At 53.8% G+C, this 23367-nt stretch overlaps 2 protein-coding genes across 2 annotated transcripts; one reads left to right on the top strand and one right to left on the bottom strand.

The window, feature by feature from the left end:
* Nucleotides 1-1424: 1424 nt before the first annotated feature.
* Nucleotides 1425-7449, bottom strand: SYPL2 (synaptophysin like 2). Its single transcript, XM_054290802.1, has 6 exons — nt 7399-7449; nt 6771-6842; nt 5016-5134; nt 3549-3750; nt 3277-3468; nt 1425-1553 (listed from the first exon to the last, which is right to left on the bottom strand). Exons 1-6 carry the CDS (start codon nt 7447-7449, stop codon nt 1425-1427), a joined length of 765 nt encoding a protein of 254 aa, XP_054146777.1.
* Nucleotides 7450-8324: 875 nt separating this feature from the next.
* On the top strand, nt 8325-22913 carry PSMA5 (proteasome 20S subunit alpha 5). Its single transcript, XM_054290742.1, has 9 exons — nt 8325-8471; nt 9376-9442; nt 13236-13362; nt 14960-15027; nt 15588-15695; nt 15778-15836; nt 16478-16580; nt 17526-17612; nt 22073-22913. The coding sequence occupies exons 1-9, from the start codon at nt 8443-8445 to the stop codon at nt 22148-22150; spliced, it is 726 nt and encodes a 241-aa protein (XP_054146717.1). The 5' UTR covers nt 8325-8442; the 3' UTR covers nt 22151-22913.
* Nucleotides 22914-23367: the final 454 nt, after the last annotated feature.

Here is a 23367-nt window from a genome sequence, read left to right as displayed (position 1 = left end):
GTATCCCTATAACAAGTTGGGAACATTCAGCATCCTTATACTGGGTTGGAGTTCTCTGTTGACCCCACAACAGACCCAGAACCCCAGTTATTCCTAAAACGGGCTGGGGTCTCCTGTTCTCCCTGTACGGGGATGGGGGTACCTGTTATCCCTATAGCAGGTTAGGGGCACTCAGTATCCCTATACTCAGTTGGGGTTCCCTCTTGTCTCCATACCAGACCCAGAATCCCAGTTATTCCCATAAGGGTCTGGGGTCTCCTATCACCCATGTACGGGGATGGGGCTTCCCTATAACAGGTTAAGGGCACTCGGTATCCCTATACTCATTTGTGGTTCCCTGTTGTCCCCATAACAGACTTAGAACACCAGTTATTCCTATAAGGGCCTGGGATCTGGTACAATTACTTCTATACTGGGCTATGAGCCCAGGGTATTGCCATACAAGGCTGAGGTTCCAGGTTATTCCTGCGTGGGGCTGGGGACCCCCGTTATGCCTGTACCACTGGTGTGGGGTTCCCTATTATCCCTGTATGGAGCTGGGACTCCCTGCCATTATTCCCATTCCAGACTGGGGTTTCAGGTGATCCCTATACAGGACTGGTGCTCCCAATATTATCCCAATACCAAACTGGGGTTCCTGATTGTCCCTATACTGGAGTGGTGCTCCCAATATTATCCTAATACCGGACTGGGGTTCCTGATTATCCCTATACTGGACTAGTGCTCCCAATATTATCCTAATACCGGACTGGGGCTCCTGATTGTCCCTATACTGAACTGGGGTTCCTGATTATCCCTATACTGAAGTGGTGCTCCCAATGTTATCCCAATACTGCACTGGGGTTTCTGATTATCCTTTTACTGGACTAGGGTTCCTGATTATTCCTATACAGGACTGGTGCTCCCAATATTATCCCAACACTGGACTGGGGTTCCTGATTGTCCCTATACTGGACTGGTGCTCCCAATATTATCCCAATACCAGACTGGATTTCCTGATTATCCTTTTACTGGTCTGGGGTCCTCTGTGACCTGTCTGGCACCCTCTATCAGCCCAATACTGATCTGGGACCCACAGCTCACCCTATACCAGAGATGGGACAGGTTTATCCCTGTGTTGACTGGGGGTCGTGCCCCACCCGGGGGTGCGCTCAGCTCCCCATCGAGGCAGACACAGGAGCCCCAGTGCGCAGCTGGTAGCCAGGACTTTATGCGCCCCACACAGACACGGACCCCGGGGTGACACACGGAGCCCCCGACACCGAGCGGGACCCCCGGGACTCCGTGTCCCCCTGCAGCATCCGAACCCCCGGCGGCTCCAACGCGGGGACAGCGACACCCGGTCCCCGGGCTGGCGGCCGGCGCGAGGTCCCGGGGGCCGGGCGGGGTCCCGGGCTGGGTCCCCCCGGGCTGGGTCCCCCCGGTCACTGCTTGTCGATGGCGCCCTGCTCGGCCGCGCTGTCGCGGGACGCGGGCGGCCGCAGCCACGGCGTCTCCCGCAGCACGAACCAGCAGTTCCCGGCCCACAGCAGGAAGTTGAGGAACCCGAAGAGCTGCAGGAGAGGAAAGGGGAGAGGGGAGAGGACAGAGAAAAAGGGAGAGGGTCCCACAGGGCGGCCTTAGGGGAGCACAGCACCCCACACACACCCTGTGCGCCCCATGAGCTCCGAGCACCCCAGGAACCTTGTGCATCGTGTGTGCCCTGTGCACCCCATGAACCCCAAACTTTCCATACATTCCATACACACCATGAACCCTGTGCATCGTGTGGGCCCTGTGCCCCCCATACACCCCAAACTTCCCATACATTCCATACACTGCATGCAGCCTGTATATAGTGTGTGCCCTATACACCCCATGCACCCCAAACTTCCCATGCATTCCATACACCCCATACACCCTATACTTCCCATAAATTCCATACACTGCATGCATGGTGTGTGCCCCACACACCCCATACCTGCCATAATTCCCATACATCCCATGCCCCCCACTGTGCTCCAGGCACCCCACATGCCCCAAGTGTAACCCATGCCCTGTGCCCCACACACCCCATACTCCCCACCCACGCACCCCAGGTACTTTATGCACCCCATGTGCCCCAATGTGCCATGCAAGCTGTGCACCCCATGGGCCCTGTATGCCCCATGCACCCCATGTGCACCGTGCAACCCCCATGCAGATGCACCCCATGCACCCCACTTCACCCCATAAGCCCCTCAAGCACCTCATATACCCCATGCCTCCATGGACATCATGCACCCCACACATCCCAAACCCCAATGCCAGGGACTGCACCACCACCTCCCACCCCATCCTGGCACTCCCTGATGGCTGGGTGCCCGTTTCCAGTGCCAGGATCCCAGTACAAGGTGCCCCAATCCCAGTGCCAGGATCCCAGTGCAGAGTGCCCATTCCCAGTGCAGAGTGCCCATTTCCAGTACCAGGATCCCAGTGTGGGGGATGCAGTGTGGATCCCCCATCCCATGGGACCAAGGCAGGTGACTGTGTAATGTTTTCACCCACATTTCCATGCTGTGCCCATATTTTCAGCTGTGTGCCCGCACTGCCACTGCCCTCTCCTGGCTGAGCTCAGGAATCTGGCACAGGTGTGGCTGAATGTGTGAGTGTATACTTGTGTGCACCTGGGTGTGCCCATATGTGTGCCCATGTATGTGCCCATGTGTGTGTCCGTGTGTGCCCATGTGTGTGCCCATGTGTGTGTCTCTGCGTGTGTCCCTCTGCGCACGTTTGTGCCTGTGTGTGCCTGTGTGTGCCCATGTGTTTGTCTGTGCATGTGCCCATGTGTGTGCTCCTGTGTGCCCATGTGTGCCCATGTATGTGTGGCTGTGTCCCATGTATGTGCCCATGTGTGTGTGCCCATGTATGTGTGTCCATGTGCATGCCCATGTGTGTGCCCCTGTGTGTGCCCCTGTGTGCCTGTGAGTGCCTGTGTGCCCCTGTGTGTCCCTGAGCATGCCCGTGTGTGTGCCTGTGTGTGTGTGCCCCTGTGTGCCCATATGTGCCCCCTCCTGCATGCCCGTGTGTGCCCATGTATATGCCTGTGTGTGTGTGCCCATGTGTGTGTGCCCATGTGTGCCTGTGTGTATGCCCCTGTGTGTGCCCATGTGTGTGCTCCTGTGTGCCCCCATGTGTGTGCCCATGTCTATGCCGGGGTGCGTACCTGTGTGTGCCCATGTCTGCCCATGTCTATGCCCCTGTGTGTGCCCACGTGTGCCCATGTCTATGCCCCTGTGCGTGCCCCCGTGCCCTCACCACCGAGATGTTGGCCAGCCCCATGGCGGGCGTGGTGCCAGCGTTGCAGAGCACACCATCGGCCTGGCACACGGCCATGGCAGCGATGAGGGCCGAGGGGCGCGTGGCCGCCTTCACGTCGCTCAGCCCCTTGCCCCACGCCGCCGCCGCCACCAGCCAGAAGAAGGCAAAGCAGACGGTGACACAGAAATCCTGCCAGGACGAGAGCCTGGCATCAGCTGGCACCCTGGCACGGCGCTGGGCTCGCGTGCCCCGGGGTGAGCCTGCCTTACTGTGAACGGGAGCTTCGTGTTCTCCGTGTACAGGGAATGGAAGCGGAGGTAGAGCACCAGAGCAGCCATGGAGTAGAGGAAGGAGAAGACCCCCAGGGTCACGAAAAACTCGGCGGGAGCGGAGAAATCGCCCACGAGGTACAGGGTGCGGGCTTCTGATTCATCCTCACAGTTGGGCATCCCAAAGGGAATCTGGTATAACCTGGGGGACAGGGAGGGGGTCAGGGGGGGATGGAGATGATGATGGGGATGGATAGAATAACCAGGCTGGGGTGGTCCCCTGGGAATCTAGGGATGGATGGAGTAAGTGCTGGGGTGGTTTTTTGGGAATGGTGGTGGTGACAGGGATGGATAGAATAACCAGGATAGGGTGTCCCCTGGGAATGGAGAGATGGATGGATGGATGGATGGATGGATGGATGGATGGATGGACGGATGATGGATGGATGGATGGATGGATGGATGGATGGATGGACGGAGGGATGATGGATGGATGGATGGATGGATGGATGGATGGATGGATGGATGATGGATGGATGGATGGATGGATGCATGGATGGATGGACGGATGGATGATGGATGGATGGATGGATGGATGGATGGATGGATGGACGGATGGATGATGGATGGATGGATGGATGGATGGATGGATGAAGTGCTGGGGCGGTCCCCTGGGAATGGAGATGGTGACAAGGATGGCTAGAATAATCAAGATGGGCTAGACCCCTGGGATGGGAGGGATGGATGGAGTAAGTGCTGCAGTGACCCCCTGGGAATGGAAGGTTTGATGGTGATGGCTACAATAACCAGGCTGAGGCGGTCCCCTGGGACTGGAGATAGTGACAGGGATGTCCAGAATAACCAGGATGGGGTGGTCCCCTGGGAATGGAAGGTATGATGGGGATGGATAGAATAACCAGCATGAGGTGGTCCCCTGGGAATGGAGATGGTGACAGGGATGTCCAGAATAACCAGCATGAGGTGGTCCCCTGGGAATGGAGATGGTGACAGGGATGTCCAGAATCACCAGCATGGGGTGGTCCCCTGGGAATGAAGGGCACAGATCCACTGCCATAACCTGGATTCTTTTCCATGATCTAGTGCCCTGGCATGGGGCTGGCAGCAGAGGAAAGGGGTTGGAACTGTGACTCTCATCTGGCCCAACTCCATCATTGCCTTCCCACATAAATCAGGATTCCCGTGGACTTCCCCGAGTACTGAGAATTTCCCTCCTTCCCCACCCAGTCCTTTGTGATTAACAAGAATCCCCCTGGGTGGTGTCAGGAAGTGGCAGGGATGCCAGGGGATGTCCCATGGGGTCAGGGTGTGGGTGGTTCCCAGCTGAACACGGCACTGCAGAGACCACGGCTGTGGTCCCATGGAGGTCCTGCCAGCAGGAAGGGAATCTAACCCAGCCCAGCACCCCCAGCCTGTGTGGGGCAGCCTGGGGGGCTCAGCACCCCTCACCTGAAGGGGTACCCGAACTGGATGCTGATGGCTGTCATCCCTCCACCTTCACATTTCACTGTGGCTCCGGTCTCGCCGCTGAAGGAGCCGCAGGAGCCGAAGGCGAAGATGGCAAAGAGCTACAGGAGACGGTGATGGGTCAGAGGGTGAGCTCTGGGGGCCCTTTCATCCTTGGGGAGCAGGCTGCATCCCCTGGCACTCAGTAATGGGCAAGCTGCCCCCCCCAGGGGCTGGCCTCAGGGCTTCCCTCCAGCACTGGGATTCCAATGGCACTGGGATTTGAGGGTGGGGTCATGTTTGGGGGGGTGGGGACACCAAGGCCAATCCCACCCCCATCCCCCTTTAATTCTGGGCAGATACTGAGTGCCAGAGTGGGTGTCCAGCCAGCTGGGATAATCCCCATGGTGGCACCCCCAGAGCTGTCCCCTCCCCAGGAGCCAGCACCGCCCTCCCTTGCCGTTGGAGTCCCACTGCTTTCATCTCTTGGATGAGGGTGCTGGGAAACACCATTCCCAAAGGGTTTTCCCACAGCTCCTCCTGGCTGAGCTCCCAATCCTCCCAGGTGAAATGGGGGATCATTGAAATTTAAAATAGACACTGCACTTTTTACAACAGCAGGACTTTATACAACCATCACCAGGACTCAAATAGTTCAACTCAACCCAAACTTGAACCTGAGGTGTATGAAATAAGCCCCTATGTAGTGAGGAATGTGAGTGAACAACACCTATTGTTCAATCCAGAATGGTCTCTCAAACGTTGTTAATGCAAATTAACATCTCAAAAATCCAACCAGCCTGCTCCTCCTTCCTAAGAACATCCTTTGAGGGCTGGACAATGTAGTTACAAAGACAGGTACACCTCAGGAGCAGAATAAGAAAGGATCTAACTGGGATATTAGGGATGAGACTGGGAGTTTTAAATGGAATTGATTCAGAAATACTGATGAATAATCCCCTGCAGGGATGGGCAGCCCGTGTGTGGCACTGAGGGTGTAAGCAGGGATTTCAGTGGATCCTCCAGGGATTTTCTCATTTTTGTTTTTGGGCTGTCTTTGCACATGGGGTCTGATCCCATATGGTGGCCCCAATGGCAGGGGGAGCCCAGAGCCCCCGTGGGTGGGATTGTGCCAACCAAAGAGCTGTAGGATTGGGGAAAGCCCCTCAAGCTGCCTTCTCCAGGTGGGAGATGCCCAAAGAGAGCTGAGCCCCCCCTGTACCTCAGTTCCCTCCGGGAGCCCCCCGGCCCTGGCGAGGCCGAGCTGCAGAAATGCCACCCTGAAACCCAATCTGCCAGGAGCCATTCATGGCACCGCCAGCACAGGACAGAGCCGCGGGCGCTTGGCTGCCCCCCTGTCCCCAGGGTCCCCCTTGCTGGGGCTCACTGACCCTCAGTCCCCTCCCCACACACCCCCACACCCCCCCCAGTGCCCCCTGAGCCCCTAGCAGCGGCAGGGACCCGGCACCCCGATGTCACCGTCCCCTTGGCATGGCTGGGCACAGCCACCTGCTCAAGGTCACCGGGAGGGGCTGGCGGCCCGAACCCGTGTGGCCCTGCTCCCCCCTTCCCCCGGAGCCCCCAAAATGAGGCCTCCCCCCCGCTGCTGATGGGGTGCAGGAAGCTCTGGGGGCTCTGGGATTCCTTCAGGAAGGAATGGAGCCCCCCAAATGTGGGGGGACTGCGGGCTGTGGGGAGCAGCAGTGCTGGGAAGGGGCTGTGACGGGGGGTCTGGGGGGACACACGGGGGTCACTCACCCATTCCAGCACCTTGATGAAACCCAGCGGCTCCTGGAGGCGGCCCCAGCGCAGCCCTCGAAGGACGCGGTCCTGCAGGAGAGAGCGGCGGGAGCACCGGGACGGCACCGGGTCAATACCGGGACAACATCGGGACAGCACCGGGGGATGGGGCGCCACCCCGCTTTGCCATAGCGGGATTGCCCCGGCACGGGAGGAGATCAGGAGACTGCAAAGGGCCCTGCTCCGGGCTGGGGGTTGTCTCGGTGGAGTGGGGTCTACTCCGGGAAACCGGGGGGATTGCCCCGCAGAACCGGAGGGGCCGCACCGGGGAACCGGGGAGCTGCCCCGGGGAAACGAGGGGGATGCAACGGGACTGCCTCGGGCAGGGGCTGCCCTGGGGGACCGGGGAACGGCATCGGCCGCGGCACCAGAGCAGCGGAGGGTGCACCGCGGCACCGGAGCTCGCACCGGCGGCTACAACGGGACAGTGTGCGCTGCTCCGGGGATCGGCACTGGAACACCACGGACTCCTCCGGGACACCGCGGGGCACCGGGAGGTGCCTCGAGCAACAGTGCCGGGACACCGAGGGGCTGCACCGGGAGCCTGCCGCGGTCACCGGGAGGGGGGAACGCACCGGAGCCCTACCTGGAGCCGGGGCGGTTTATCACCGGCCGCGGGGGCGCCGGGCTCCGACATGGCCGGGCCGGGGGCGGTCGGTGCTGCCTCCGCCGCCCGCTGGGACGGCTCCGCTGGGGGAGCCGCCACCGGGCAGCGCAGCGCCCCCGGGGCGGGCAGCACAGCCCCGCCCCCGGCAGCGCCCCTGGGCCGGGCCCGGGCCAGCCCCCTGCCCCGGGCCGCCCCCGGGCCCGCCGGGCAGCGCAGCGCCCCCCGGGGGGGGTCCGGCCGTGCATCGGACCGGGAACGGGGAGCGCTGGAACGCGGCGGGAATTCCGCTGGGGAACGCTACCGGGGCCGGCAAGAAGGCTGGCGGCGTGGCACCGTGTACCGGGCATCGGGGTGCCGGTATGGCCCGGGGAGCAGGGGCGTACAGCCCCTCCCGGTACCTCCTCCCCGTATTCCCGTCCGTCCCGGAGCCCCTTCCCCACACCGCCTCCCGAAGCTTCTTGCCGGTGCCCCCTTCTCAGTATCCCATTCCTGGTGCCGCCTCCCCGACCCCTTCCCGAACCCCCAGTCCCGGTTCCCCATTCCCGGGAAGCCCTCCCGGCACCGCGCCGTGCCCGCCGCAGGCCCCGCCCCCTGCTGCTCTGGCCCCGCCCCTGGCACTATAACCACGCCCCCTCTATGACTACGCCCCTCAGAGCTCGCCCGGCTCCCGCTCTGGCCTAGCCCCCTCCCCTCAGACCACGCCCCCATCGACGCCCTAGAGATTTGACCACGCCCCAGAAGCTCAGGCCACGCCCATCGCGCGCTAGCCCCGCCCACCGCCCAATCCCGGCCCCGCCCCTCCCTTGCGCACTGATCCCGTCCTCCCCACGCTCCCATTGGCCGGCCCGCAGCGCCGCTGTCCAATGAGCGGGCGGCGCGGGCGGAAGTGCCGCTCGGGGCCGGAAGCGGCGTTGCAGCCCCCGGTGAGGCCGCGGCGCTCCCGGTGCCCCCGGACCCCTCGAGCCCTCCCGGCCCCTCCGGAGCCCCCGGGATCCGCCGGCACCGCCCGGCCCTGCTGTCGCCATGTTCCTCACGCGCTCCGAGTACGACCGGTGAGTGCCGCCCAGGCCGCGGCTGAGTCACGGGCCTGGGCCCGAGCGGTCCGGGCCGCCCCCACCGGCGGCTCCCGCGCTGGGATCGCACCGGGAGCTGCCGAGCCCTGCCGCGGGACCGGGGATGCCGGGATGGGACAGACTGAGGGCGAGGGGAGCTCGTGGTGTGCGGGGATGCGGTACCCGGGGATGGGAGCGTACCCGGTGGGGAGCGGCGGGGCTGGGAAGGGAACGGAGCACCGGGAGCGGCTGAGGGAGCAGGAAAGGGGCTCAGCCGGGAGAAAAGGAGGCTCAGGGGAGACCTTGTGGCTCTGCACAGCTCCTGACAGGAGGGCACAGCCGGGGGGGGTCGGGTTGTGCTCCAGGGAACCGGGACAGGAGGAGAGGAACGGCCTCAGACTGGGCCAGGGTTATTTAGTTTGGATGTTGGGAATATTTTCATGGAAAGGGCTGTCCAGCCCTCACACAGACTGCCTGAGGTGGTGGCGGAGTCCTTATTCCTGGAATGGCTCAAAAACCACGTGGAGGTGGCACCTGGGGACAGGGGTGCGGGGTGTCCTTGGCAGGGCTGGGGGAGAGGCTGGACTCCGTGATTACAAAAAACTTTTCCACTCTCAAGGGGCTTTTCCACTCTCCAAGGACTTTTCCACTCTCAAAGATTCCAGGATCCCATGCTCAAACAGGACCTGTCTGGCTCCTGGTTCACCCTTTTCATTCCAAAGTGTTCCAGGACACCCCACCTGCTTCTCACCTGTGCCTTGACCTGCTGGCTCTCCTTGGGTCCATGACCACCCCGGGGCTGTGGACATGTCCCTGTGTCCCCCGCCCCACCTGTGCCCCGGTGGCCTCACCCCTGAGCAAGATTTTGGTTTCCTGACCTTCTCACTGTGTGTTCTTCTTGCAGGGGTGTGAACACCTTCTCTCCAGAGGGGAGGCTCTTCCAGGTGGAATATGCCATCGAGGCCATAAAGGTATTTTTAAAAAGTTTCCTTCAGAGTTCCCCTCAGGGATTTCCCAAGTTTCCCCCTGAGGGATTTCCCAAGTTTCCCCCTCAGGGATTTCCCAAGTTTCCCCCTCAGGGATTTCCCGAGTTTCCCCCCCCTCAGGATTTTCCCGAGTTTCCCCCCCCTCAGGATTTTCCCGAGTTTCCCCCCCTCAGGATTTTCCCCGAGTTTCCCCCCTCAGGATTTTCCCCGAGTTTCCCCCCTCAGGATTTTCCCCGAGTTTCTCCAACCTCAAGGATTTTCCCGAGTTTCCCCCCCTCAAGGATTTTCCCGATTTTTTCCCCCTCAAGGATTTTCCCGATTTTTTCCCCCTCAAGGATTTTCCCGATTTTTTCCCCCTCAGGGATTTTCCCGATTTTTCCCCCCTCAGGGATTTCCCAATTTTTCCCCCCTCAGGGATTTCCCAATTTTTCCCCCCTCAGGGATTTCCCAATTTTTCCCCCCTCAGGGATTTCCCAAGTTTCCCCTCAGAGATTTCCCTCAGAGATTTCCCGAGTTTCCCTCAAAAATTTCCTTCAAAATTTCCTTTCCAAATCTCCTTCCAACCCCATGCAGGGATTGCTCAGGACTTGTTGGAACCCTGGATGCTGAGAATTTTAAATTTTTTGTGCTGAAAGGCGCAGATCCACAAGAGAACACTGTATTTGACCTGAGGCTGTAAAGCAGGTTTCCAAAATGGATTAATAGCACTGGAATTATGAGGGTGTAGTTAATTAGAAGTGTGTAATATCACAGAATAGAAAACTTAAAGTTTGGGGTTTTAAAATATAGTAATAAATATAAAGCAAAATAGAAGTTTTAGAGTGGAAAAAATTGTTCTCCTTTACCTTCTTCCTTCTTCTTCATAGATTTGAGTGGTATTTTTTAATTAAACAGAAAAGCCCACACTGCAGGCTTCAAGAAATCAATTATTAAGTTGCAAGAGAAATTAATTTAAGTATAATTTCTTAATTAGATAGTTTAACCTTAAAAGACCTTACAACAAGAGATAGTTAACCATTTTGTACCTTACTAATGAAAAACTACAAAACTCACAGCTGTGAGACTGTAACATTGATAAGAAACAATGAATTCCTAAATCTGAACACAAACTATCATCTCAAGTACCTTCAATCCCATCCGCAAAAAAAATTAAACGAAAAAGAAACAAAGAACCCACAAGGACTAATCCAGACTGGGTCTGTTTCCTCCAGCCAAACATCCCACAGTTCTGCTCTTTTATGGGTCAGGAAGGACCAAAACCCATTGATTTCCCCCAAAATTCAGTTGAATGTTCCCTCCCCTGTCCTACCAAGTGATTTACTCCCCCAAAAATGCAATCCAAAGCTGTTTATCCCCAAATCAAACCCAAACCACTTCTTGGGTGGATTTAAATGTAAACTGAAGATTGTTAGGAGCAAACCCACCTTTGCAGGGCCAAATGGCCTTTGGGGATTAAACATCCTTAATTGATAAATGTCCTTAATTGATAAATATTCCTGTTTGTTACAGTGACAGAATGTGAGTGTTGATTTGCAATAAGTTTAAATTTGGAAAAAAAGGTCAGGTGATGAGGGGGAAAAAGCTCTGAGGTGTTTGAACAGGGCGAGAAGAGGAGGGAAAAAAGCTCTGAGGTGTTTAAATCAAGGAGAAGAGTCCTGACTTCATATTGCTTGTGTTCCTTTGGCTCCTTGGAGCACTAAAAAGGAGAATAAGGTAATAATGTAACAGAAAAAGTAATACAAGTATCAAGGACTTGGGAATTAAAGCTCCCAGGGGGATGTTGGTGGCCATGCTGGCTTGATTAATTGAAACAGATCTCCTGCCATGCCTGTGGCTGTAGGTGCAGCTTTCCAGGGAATCTTGGGGTTAAAATTAAACCCCATGCCTTGAAGTGGGTGTTGGGAGGGAGCATTGCACACTGCAGCTGGGACAGTTGTGCCAGAAAATTCCCTGGGGTGGGAGGGCTGGGAGCAGGCTGGGATCCAGGCAGGGCTGGTGGGAGCAGGGTGGGATGAAGGTGGGATCAAGGTAATTGTGGGTGGGATCAAGGCTGGGTCGAGTTTAGGAGCTGGTGGGGTTTGGGGTTAAGGTAGGATCAGTGTGGAGGTTGGTGGGATTAAATAGAATCCAGATTAGGGGCTGGTAAAATCCAGATTGGGGGCTGATAAAATCCACAAAATCATTGGTAGGATCATGGTGCGATCAAGGTAATTAATTGTTGGTGGGATCAAGACTAGATTGAGTTTAGGAGTTGGTGGGGTTATGGTAGGACCAGTGTGGAGGTTGGTGGAATTAAATAGGATTGAGGTAAGGGCTGGTGGGATCCAGATTGGGGCTGGTAAAATGCAGATTAGGGGCTGGTAAGATCCAGAAAAACTTGGTAGGATCAAGGCAAGGCTGGTGGGATGAAGGTAATTGTTGGTGGGATTAAGGCCGAGTCAGGTTTAGGAGTTGGTGAGGTTAAGGTAGGACCAGTGTGGGGTTTGGTGGGATTAAATAGGATTGAGGTAAAGGCTGGTAAAATCCATATTAGGGTCTGGTGGAATCCAAAAAGCATGAGTAAGATCATGGTGGGATCAAGGCAGAGCTGGTGGGGTTAAGGTAGGACCAATGTAGGGGTTAGTGGGATTAAATATGATTGAGGTAAGGGCTGGTGGGATCCAGATTAGGGGCTGAATTGGTAGGATCAAGGTGGGATGAAGGTAATTGTTGGTGGGATCAGGACTGGATTGACTTTAGGAGTTGGTGGGATTAAGGTAGAACCAGTGTAGGGATTGGTGGGATTAAATAGGATTGAGATAAAGGCTAGTGGGATGCAGATTAGGGGCTGGTAAGATCCAAAAAGCATTGGTAGGATCATGGTGGGATCAAGACAGGGCTGTTGGGATCAAGGTGGGATGAAGGTAATTGTTGGTGAGATGAAGGCTGGATTGAGTTTAGGAGTTGGTGGGGTTAAAGTAGGACCAGTGTGGGGGCTGGTGGGATTAAATAGGATGCAGATTAGGGGCTGGTAAGATCCAGATTAGGGGCTGGTAAAATCCAGAAGAGCATTGGTAGGACTATGGTGGGATCCAGGCAGGGCTGGTGGGATCAAGGTGGGATCCAGGCAGCTCTTGGTGTGCCCAAGATAGGATCAAAGTAGGGGCTGTTGGGATCAAGGCAGGGATTTGTGGGCTCAGGGTGAGAGTTGGTGCAGTTGAGGTGGGATCACAGCAGGATCCAGACAAGGGCTGCCAGGAGCCCCTGGGGTCTGTCCCTGTGCTTGTGGCCCTGGTGACACTGAGGTGTCCTGCAGTCCTGGGGTGGGATTGCTGCCTGGGACTCAGGGGAGAACAGGAGATTATGGAAAGCCACGTGCCCAAGCCAGAGCTGCAGAGGGATTTGTACTGATGTGGGAAATTCTCTCACCTTTGAAGGTTTTAAAGAATTTAAAACTCTTTTCCCTCTGGCACAGGAGAATTCCCAGGGCCTTTTACACTCAGCAGGCTCCACAAAGTGCTGTTGCTTGAAGGATGTGCAGCTGGGGAAGGGGCTGAGGGAGCTGGGAAAGGGGCTCAGCCTGGGGAAAAGGAGGCTCAGGGGGGACCTTCTGGGACTCACTGGGTTCTCATGGGAATCCCATGGATTTCACCCTCCCCACAAGCTTGAAAATCCACCTTGCCAAGCCTGAGTGGGTTTGTGTGTGGGTGACAATTGAATCCAAACTAACACACCTGCAAATAAGTCAGAGTTAGCAGTGAGATGGGTGTGAGCTGGAGCCTGTGGTGGTGTTTTGCAGCTTGGCTCCACAGCCATTGGGATCCAGACCTCAGAGGGAGTTTGCCTGGCTGTGGAGAAGAGGATCACATCCCCCCTGATGGAGCCCAGCAGCATTGAGAAGATTGTGGAGATCGACTCCCACATTGGTATGGAGCAGGGACTCACCCCTGTGCATCAGATCACCCCTAAATTGTGAATTATTTATGAGAAGAGTCCATCCCTTGGCAACCTGGGGAGTTGTGTGTTGGGATGAGCCCTCCCTGCCAGGAATGCTCATCCCTCCCAGTGCACACCAGCTCCTGCTCACTGGTTTTGCAGGCTCCAAAGCAGCAGAAGGAGCTCCAGGAAGCAGAAAGGGGCAGCTGAAGCTCCATCCCCCTGCCTCAGTAACCTGCCCATGAAAACTCATCCCAAATTTACTGCTGTGAGGGCAGGGAATTGTGAGCTTGGCTGGAACCAGTTTCTCCAGGACCACTGATGCCACCCTGGAGCCATGAGTAGCCCACAGTGGGCTCATGACCAAATATGTCACCCTGAAGGGCAGGAAACCTCCAAAATTGCTGTGTTGCTGCTCCATGGGCATGGGAGGAGCAACCTCCAAAATTGCTGTGTTGCTGCCAGGAATGCTCATCCCTCCCAGTGCACACCAGCTCCTGCTCACTGGTTTTGCAGGCTCCAAGCCAGCAGAAGGGAAGTCCAGGAAGCAGAAAGAGGCAGCTGAAGCACTGCCCGTTCCTCACTAACCTCCTTATGAAAACTCATCCCAAATTTACTGCTGGGAGGGCAGGGAATTGTGGTGGGCCTGGCTGGGGCCAGTTTCTCCAGGATCACTGGTGCCACCCATGCCCTGAGCAGCCCACAATGAGCTCATGACCAAATATCACCCTGAAGGGCAGGAAACCTCCAAAATTCCTGTGTCACTGCTCCATGGGCATGGGAGGAGCAACCTCCAAAATTCCTGTGTTGCTGCTCCATGGGCAAGAGTCCAATTTCTTCCTCCCAAGAGCTTGTGATGCAATCCCTTCCTCCCAGAATGGGATCTGTGCTGGGATTCCTGCAGCCTCTGGGTCCTTCCCAGCAGGTTGTTCTGGAGCAAATCTGGTTCAATCCCACAGAGTCCTCAAGGCTGGAAAAGCCCTCTAAGGTCATGGAGTCCAACCATGCCAAGGCCACCACTGATCATGTCCCCAAAGTGCCACATCCTCACTTTTTGAGCCCTTCCAGGGATGGGAACTCCCCCAGTGTTCACAGGGCAGCTTTGCCAGGGTCTGACCATGGAAAAATAATGTAATATCTGACCTGAGCCTGCCCTGGTGCAGCCTGGGGCTGTTCCATCTTGTCCTGGGAGCAGAGCCTGACCCCCCAGCTGTCCCCTCCTGTCAGGAGTTGTGCACAGCAAGAAATTCCCCCTGAGCCTCCTTTTCTCCAGGCTGAGCCCCTTTCCCAGCTCCCTCAGCCATTCCTGGTGCTCCAGTCCCTTCCCCAGCCCTGTTCCCCTCTCTGTACATGCTCCAGCTCCTCATTGTCCTTCTTGTGAGAAACCCAGAACTGTTCCCAGGTGTGGCCTCAGCAGTGCCCAGCACAGGGGGACAAATCCCTTCCCCACCTTCCCACTCAGGGACCAGCTCCTCCCTGCAGCCCTTGGTGGTTTTGGGCATTTCGGAGGAAAACACATCCCAAATAATGGATGGAATGACTCAGGAATGGGACAGGAATGATTCCTGGTTGTCCTTTCCCTTGCAGGATGTGCCATGAGTGGCCTAATAGCTGATGCAAAGACTTTAATTGACAAGGCCAGAGTGGAGACTCAGGTAAGATCTGACATCTCTGTTCTTAAATTAGCAGCACAAATCCCAGGAACTCCTGGAAATCCTGGGAAAGGGAAGATCATTCCATCAGAGAAGCTGGTGGGGAGCTGGAGGCTTGTTGGGAGTGTAGGGACTGTCTGAGTGTTCTGGTAAAATATTGGATATATTGGTTTTCTTTTTATCCCCTTAAATTTCCTGGATGCATCAGGTGCTTGGAGGTCCCAGGTACAAATCTGTGCTGCTGCAAAGGATTTTCCTGGGTTTTTCTCCTGCCTATCAGCACTTTTCCATGCTCTGGAGAGCTGTAAGACATTCTTTCCAAAGCAGATATTGGGATAAATCCCTTCAGCCTTGCATTTCCCTCTTGGCACCCCAAGCCTTGGTATCCAATTTTCTGTGGATTTTTGTACATCCCACTCTCCCTGATGCTTCCATGGGGGAGCTGGCTGTGCCCTGAGTTCCACAGGGAATTTATCCTTGTGTCCCCCCTCCTCAGCCATGCAGGGGTGGGATATTTTGGGCACATGGGGCTAATGGGAATTTTTATTTGGATTTTCCTGCAGAATCACTGGTTCACCTACAACGAGACCATGACAGTGGAGAGTGTCACACAGGCTGTGTCCAACCTGGCCCTGCAGTTTGGGGAGGAAGATGCTGACCCAGGAGCCATGGTGGGATTGGGAGGAATTGGGGGGTGCTGGGGAACCCCCCTGTCCCCCCCTTGTCTGACGCATTCCTTCCTCTGTCCTGCAGTCCCGCCCGTTCGGTGTCGCTCTGCTCTTCGGAGGGGTGGATGAGAAGGGACCCCAGCTGTGAGTTCTGCTCTTAATCCAGGGAAAAGACCAAACCTCCACTGCAAAATTCCCAGGCTGTTTTAAGGACTCGATTCTTGGATTTTCCTTGGGTTTATCCCATTATGTCCCTGATAAGTTTGTTAATCCTGTTAAACGCTTTCCAGAGCCCCACCTGCTTGTTTGGCATGGAAAATCATCATATTTGCCCCAAAACCTTGCCTTTTTTAATGAAAAATGTGGTTTCCAGGGGAGGAGGGAAGTGTTAAAGCTCTCCTTATCTTGAGTGTATTTGTACCTTTCCCTAAAGGACCGGCAGAGCCACCAGTAACTTAATCCATGTGACATTCCTTGGGGGAGGTGTTGGAGCAGCTGTAACCTGAACTCAGTGCTTCAAATGGCCCCACTGGAAGTGGGAAAGGCTTGGCAGAGCCAGACCAGTCAGGGAAAAAAACTTGCTGAATTTATTTTAAAAAAATGAGGATAAGATGAGGAATCCAAAGGGAAATGGTTCTCTGAGGAAAGAGCTCAGAAGCTCTTGGGAATGAATCCCAGCTCCAGCTGTTCAGGGAACTCTGGGGGTTGGTGGGAGAGTCCCTGGGGTGCCCTGGGGTGGGATGGGGTGCAGATGGGGTGCAGGCAGTGACCCCATGTCCCCACAGGTTCCACATGGATCCCTCAGGGACGTTCGTGCAGTGCGATGCCAGAGCCATCGGCTCCGCCTCTGAGGGAGCCCAGAGCTCCCTGCAGGAGGTTTACCACAAGGTAAGGGCTGCATTTGGAGTTGGGGGTCACCTCTGTGGGTCTGGGGTACCTCACCACCTCCCAGGATCCCCTCATTCCCTCCCCAGTGAGGATTTAGGGCTGGGTTGGAGAGGAGGGGCCTGAGCTGCTCAGAGCGGGATCACTCTGTGAGTAGGTGCTGAGGATCTCTACTACTGAGAGCTGCTACCAGCAGCTGCTCTCTGCCTGTGAGATAATTAAGGCCATGTCAGGAAGTTCTCTGTAAATAAAACCTGAGCTCTGGGTGCTGCTGTCAGCATCAGGCTCTGTGTGGGTACAGCTGGAAGCATCCTGAGCTCACAGCAGCACCTTCAGAGAAGGGAGCAGCTCTTGTGCTGGAAGTTCTGCTCATGTTTGATATTAAATAGGATTTTTTTCCCCCATGATGAGAGAATTGCCCATTTTGGGTGGTAAGAAACCAAACCCTGATGAAAAGCACAATTAGTGGTGGTGGCTGGGAAGACTCATTTGTTCACTAGAATTCTCCAAATTACCAAAATCCTGGACTCTCTGGATTGTCACCCCTTTTTCAAGTGCAGAGTTAGTGAAACACAGCTGTGCTGCACATCCCTTTGGCTCTAGGGATGCCTGGGATTTAGCAGATTAAATGCAGCATGGAGGATTTTGCCTGGAGGGAATCTGGCTTTTTGAGAGGGAATTGGTGAAGAGAAACAGCCCCTCCTATCCCAGATAAACCATTTTAAATTTACCAGATTTGTGTGCCCAAATGAACCATTTTTAAACCTCACAAAGGCAGGATTTCACTGTCCCTGTGGATATCCCTGCCTTGCCTGCTCCAGGCTCCCAGGGATGCTGCAGATCCCTTGCTAAGCTGCTCCTTTGGCTGCCTGGCTCAGGGGATTTGGGAGAGGGGAGGGCCAGGGGCTGAGCCTGCAGCTTGTCATCCATCAGCCATTTGTTTTGCAGTCCATGACATTAAAGGAAGCCATCAAATCTTCCCTGGTCATCCTGAAGCAGGTCATGGAGGAGAAGCTAAATGCCACCAACATTGAGGTGAGTCCTGCTGGAGTCAGGATTGCCCCTGGAGCAAGGAATGGGGGAGCTCAGGGCTTCCTGAGCCAAGTCCTGCATGTGTTCCTGCCCTTTTCATCACATCCTCTGGGGCTTTCTGGAAAAGTTGAAGCTTTTCCCTTCCAGAGGAGCAGAGCCTGGTCTGTTTTCATGGCTGGTCCATGTGGTATTTGCACCTCCTCAGGATGAGATGAGCCTGACTCCATGTTCTTAGAAGGCTAATTGATTATTTTATGATTGTAAATAATTTTATGATTATAAATATCATATTATATTAAAGAATGCTATACTAAAACTATACTAAAGAATAGAGAAAGGATACAGACAGAAGGTTTAACAAGAATGAATAATAAAAACTCATGACTGACTCCTCAGTTTGACACAGCTGATGGTGATTGGTTATTAATTAAAAACAATTCACATGAAACCAATCAAACAATAATCAGTTGATAAACAGTGTCCAAACCACATTCCAGAGCAGCAAACACAGGAGCAGCAATCAGATAATTATTGTTTTCATTTCTCTCTGAGGCTTCTCAGCTTCCCAGGAGAAGAATCCTGGGCCAAGAGGATTTTTCAGAGATCCAGGATGAGTAGAAGGGATTCTCTGACCTTCTCCAGTCAGCAGAACCCAACATGCCACCCAGACTGCTTCCCCTGCATCCAACCATTCTTTTTTGCCTTGCTGCTTGTAATATTAGAAGGAATGAAAATCACCCAGCTCCTGGGCTGCTATATTGGTCCTGGGGCAGTGCCAAAAATCCCCTGGGCAGTGGGAGCAGCAAGGATCCTCCAGGAATGGCTGTGCCCTGTGCCCTGGGGGCAGGCAGCACCCACAGACCCCCAGAGCTGCTCCTCAGGCTCCTTTTTGGGTGGGAAAGCTCCAAACCCCGTGCACTGGGTGGGGTAAGAGGGAGGTGAGAAGCCAGGCTGGTGTATAGAGTTTGCTTCTATTTTGGGTGGGTTATGAGACACCAGACCTTTGCAAAGTGTGGCATTCCAGCTCCTGAGCTGCTCTCTCCTCCCCTTCCTTCCCTCTGAGTGCTGGGAAACCTTTTCCCAAACAGCCCCAAGCTATTCACCCCATTTTTGTGTTAAATTTTGCTGTGGGGGGACCATTCCTGATGGGATTCAACTTCCTTTGGAGGGGAAGGCCAACAGCACATGGAAACTTGGATACTCTGTCCCAAAATCATTCCTTGGGGCTGGAATCTCCTCCCCAGGTGCTCTCCCAGCCCTTGGCCATACATTTTTTCCTGGTACAGTGCAGGCAGAGGAATGTGTACAGTATCCTGATGTCATGTCCCTGTTTAACAGGGCTTAACTGTGCTTGGCACAGCCCTGCAGTGGGGTGGCATGGTGCAGGGGGGAAGGACAGCAGGAATGTGCTGAGGATTAAAAGGTTTCTATTGACTCAAGGCACCCCCTGGCTGAAAATGTGCCACCTGAAGAGCTCTTTGCTTCCTAGAAGTGTGTGCCTCTCCCATTCCTTGGCTCTGGCCGTGCTGCTGTGGCATTTTCCATCCAGGAACAAAGAGAAGAGGGAAAGTGTGGCTGTGCAAGAGTTAAATCCATTGGTGGCAAAGGTCAGGAGCCTGAAAGGACTTGACAACTTTAGATTAATGACTTCCCTGTGAAGCCTGTCAGGGAATGGTGAAGCTTTGATGGGGAGAAGGTGAGGGACAGGTGTGGAGAAGCAAAGGAATTGGTGTCTCTGCTGGTTGTAGTGTTCATTAAGGGTTTTTTGGTATTTAGAGCTGATTTTGGTGCATAAATCTGGCTCTGGTTGGGCCCAGGATCAGTCCAGGGTGTTTTGGTGCCCACAGCAGCTGGGGCTGCCCCTGGATCCCTGGAAATGTCCAAGTCCAGGCTGGACAGGGCTGTTTATAAATAATTTTATGATTATAAATATCATTATATTATATTAAAGAATGCTATACTAAAACTATACTAAAGAATAGAGAAAGGATACAGACAGAAGGTTTAACAAGAATGAATAATAACTCATGACTGACTGCTCAGTCATCCCAGCCCCCTGGGATGATGGGAGGTGTCCCTGGGGTGGCACTGGATGGGCTTTGAGGTCCCTTTCAAACTACTCCATGATTGAGGGGCACAAAGTGGCATCTCCAAGAGTCTCCACCTTGTCTGAGAGGTCTGGGTGAAACCTGGGCTGGCAGCAGCTCTCAGGCTGAGTGTGGGGAAAAACACCTGGAAAACACCTCATGGTACCTGCCTGCCCTGGATCAGGGGTTCCTTGTGCTGGTGAAGGGGGAGATTGTGAGAAATCACTCTGGGAAAGCTCTGGGATCTGCTGGGATGCTCCAGAACTTTCCTTCAGGTTTTTGGTTGCATCCATACTTTGATCCTGAAGCCAAACCATGTGCCCAGTGCCTGAGTTCAGGGGTGTCCCAGCCCTGATCCCTGCTCCCATCCCAGCCCTGATCCCTGCTCCCAGCCCTGATCCCTGCTCCCATCCCATCCCTACTCCCATCCCATCCCATCCCATCCCATCCCATCCCATCCCATCCCATCCCATCCCTACTCCCATCCAAGCCCTGTCCTGTCACAGACATATTTTATGAAAATTTTTATGAAAAAGCTTCAGCTTCTCCATGTTTTGCTGCTTTGGAATGTGATTTAGAGAATTGTTTACCCAGCCTGTGAAAGTGTTTTTACTTGATGACCAACGACAGCCACCTGTGTCAAAGCTGTGAGCAGCCACAAGATTTTATTATTTTCCATTCCTTCCTGGCCTTTTGATGAAATCCTTTCTTCTGTTCTTTAGCATAGTTTTAATGTAATTTTCTTTTGAAGAAAATGGTATATTATTATATGTATTATGTTTAGATATTATTTTATATAATAATTTTATTTTATATTATTTAATTAATTAATATACTATATTTATTTAATATACTATATTTATTATTTTATTGTATATATTATATTATATTTAATATGATATATATATATATAATAAAATAATAAATCAGCCTTCTGAAACATGGAGTCAAGATTCTCATCTCTTCCCTCATCCTGGGACCTCTGCAAACACCACCACACTGTCCTGCCCCATCCCAGCCTATTATGGGATATCCCAGCTCATTCTATGCCATCCCAGCTCTCTCTGGAGCCCTGGCATTTCCACTGGCACAGCTGTGCCTGCTTTGGGCTCCCATCCCTGAGCCAGCTGTGAATATTTCTGCTCGTGTTTCTCCTTCAGGCTTTCATTCAACTGTCACTCATCCCTGGTGCTGCCTCTGGAATGTTTCTGTCTGCCCTGACTCTGTGCTGCCTTTGTTTTCCTTAGAGACCCCTCCCTCAGTTTCTCTGCCTCAGTTTCCCAGCTTTTCTGAACCCCCTCAGCTCCCACACAGGTCAGGATTTGTCCTCTTGGCTCCTGGAGGAGCAGAATCCTTTGCAGAGGCAGGAATTCTCTCCTGGGAGGTTTTTGATGGCTTTTCCTGACTCTGACTCTGTGCTGTTCCTCTTTTCCTTAGAGAAACATTTGTCTCTCTGGTTCCTGGAGGAGCAGACTCCTTTGCAGAGGAAGGAATTCTCTCTGGAATGTTTTTGATGGCTTTTCCTGACTCTGAGCTGTCCCTCTTTTCCTTAGAGATCTCTGCCTCAGTTTCCCAGTTTTTCTGAGCCCCCTCAGCTCCCAGACAGGCCAGGATTGGTTCCTGGAGAAGCAGAATCCTTTGGAGAGAAAGGAATTCCCTCCTTGATGGCTTTTCCTGACTCTGTGCTGTCCCTCTTTTCCTTAGAGATCCCTGCCTCAGTTTCCCTGAGTTCCCTCAGCTCCTAGACAGGATTTGTCCCCTTGGTTTCTGGAGGAGCAGAATCCTTTGCAGAGGCAGGAATTCTCTCCTGGAGGGGTTTGATGGCTTTTCTGACTCTGACTCTGTGCTGTCCCTCTTTTCCTTAGAGATCCCTCCCTCAGTTTCTCTGCCTCAGTTTCCCCAGTTTTTCTGAGTCCCCTCAGCTCCCACACAGGCCAGGATTTGTCCCCTTGGTTCCTGAGGGAGCAGAATCCTTTGCAGAGGCAGAAATTCTCTCCTGGAGGGGTTTGATGGCTTTTCTGACTCTGACTCTGTGCTGTCCCTCTTTTCCTTTGGGATCTCTGCCTCAGTTTCATCACAGACAGAATTTGTGCCCTATTTTCCTAGTGGAGCAGAATCCTTTACAGGGGCAGGAATTCTCTCCTGGGAGGTTTTTGCAGGTTTTTCCCCCATGGAGTGGGAGCTGTTCCCACTAAAATTCCCTGCTGCTGCTCCTCTTGAGGAGGCTGAGTCAATGCAAAGCTATTTGTGCAGCAGGCAGCTATTTTAGGGCACCATGGAGCTGGAATGATCCTGCTGGCCTGGCAGATCAGCACAAGGAACAGCTGCTCCCTGCTCTCCTCTGCCACATTTAACCCCTTGTTCCTTCTCTTGCAGCTTGCCACGGTGGAGCCTGGCATGAAATTCCACATGTACACAAAGGAGGAGCTGGAGGAGGTCATCAAGGATATTTGAAAAAGAGGGAGAAACCCCCCAAAAGCTCAAAGCCCTGCCCTGACCAAAGGACCTGGTGCAGCTCACCCAGCTCCTGGGATTTCCCTCCCCACAGCACCTGCATCTGCTGCTCTGCCAACTCCAGAGGTTTTTTTACCTTTTCTGGACAGAACTGAGCTTTGCCCCAGGAGGGAATGAAATAAATCATTTTGTTACTCTCACTGGGCTCCTCAGCAAGGGGGGGAAAGGTGGGAAGGGAGGGATTTGGAGCCCAAACTGGGGGTGGTGGATTGGGACAGCAGCTGTGCCAAGGGCACTGCCAGGCTTGCTGCAGGAGTGAGTCTCCCTCTTGTGGTGCTGTCCATGGGGAAATGCAGGTGTCATTCCTCACTTATTTTAAAAAAATAGAGAGTTTTAAATCTGTTCAGTGCATTCCTCCCTCTTTCTCCAGTGTTTTTTATCTGTAAAAGAGTCCCTGGAGCTCCATCTGCTTCCCTGCAAAGAAATCTACGCTCAGCCTTGGGGTTTGTGTTTGAAAAAAATCCAGAACAACTGATCAGAGCCCCCCAAGCAGAAACAGGAATCATGGGCTGAGATAACCCCTCACCACTGAAATCCTGCAGGTACCACTGGGGTTTGAGTTAACTCTATCTTACACCAGAAAATTCCTGCTTATCCCACTTAGGTTTTTTATTCTCCAGCAAAAATCTCTCTGTGTGTCCTCAAAGCAGGGTCTGGGAATCAAAGCTGGGTCTGATAAGGGAATAAATTCAGATTAAAAGAGTATTTTCCTATAAAATCATGGTTGTGGGGAAAGCCAGCTCTGCCTCAATCCTGGCAGCTGGCTCTGAGCAGGGCAGAGGGCTGGAAATCAAATTCCAGGATAAATTACAATTTAAAATTACAATTTCAGGATAAATCAGGGTATCACCCTGAACCAAGCAGGAGTGGCTGGTGTGGAAGAGCTGAGAAGAGCTGGGACAGGGGTTCCCCTAGGAAATAGGAATGGTGGAAATGAGGAAATGTGTTTTACAAAATCTCCCCCCACCTCCAGCTCTGCCTTTTCCAGAAGGAAGAATCCCTCTCCTGCTGGTTTTCCCCTCTTTTGCCACTTTCAGATGGATTCAGGAGGGGAAGCAATTCTGGAAAATCAGTTTTTGGATAACCTCAGTTTTAGCATAGCCCAGTTCTCTCCTGGAACTCCTGGGAGAATTCCTGACTCCTCTTCCAGAGCTGTT

This window comes from Melozone crissalis, unplaced genomic scaffold, assembly GCF_028551555.1.
Source record: "Melozone crissalis strain CALT ecotype California unplaced genomic scaffold, PUWL_Pcris_2 ptg000086l_1, whole genome shotgun sequence".
Classification (NCBI taxonomy): Eukaryota; Metazoa; Chordata; class Aves; order Passeriformes; family Passerellidae; genus Melozone; species Melozone crissalis.
The sequence above is the reverse complement of the archived record's forward strand: the minus strand, read 5'-3'. Positions and strand labels throughout refer to the sequence as shown.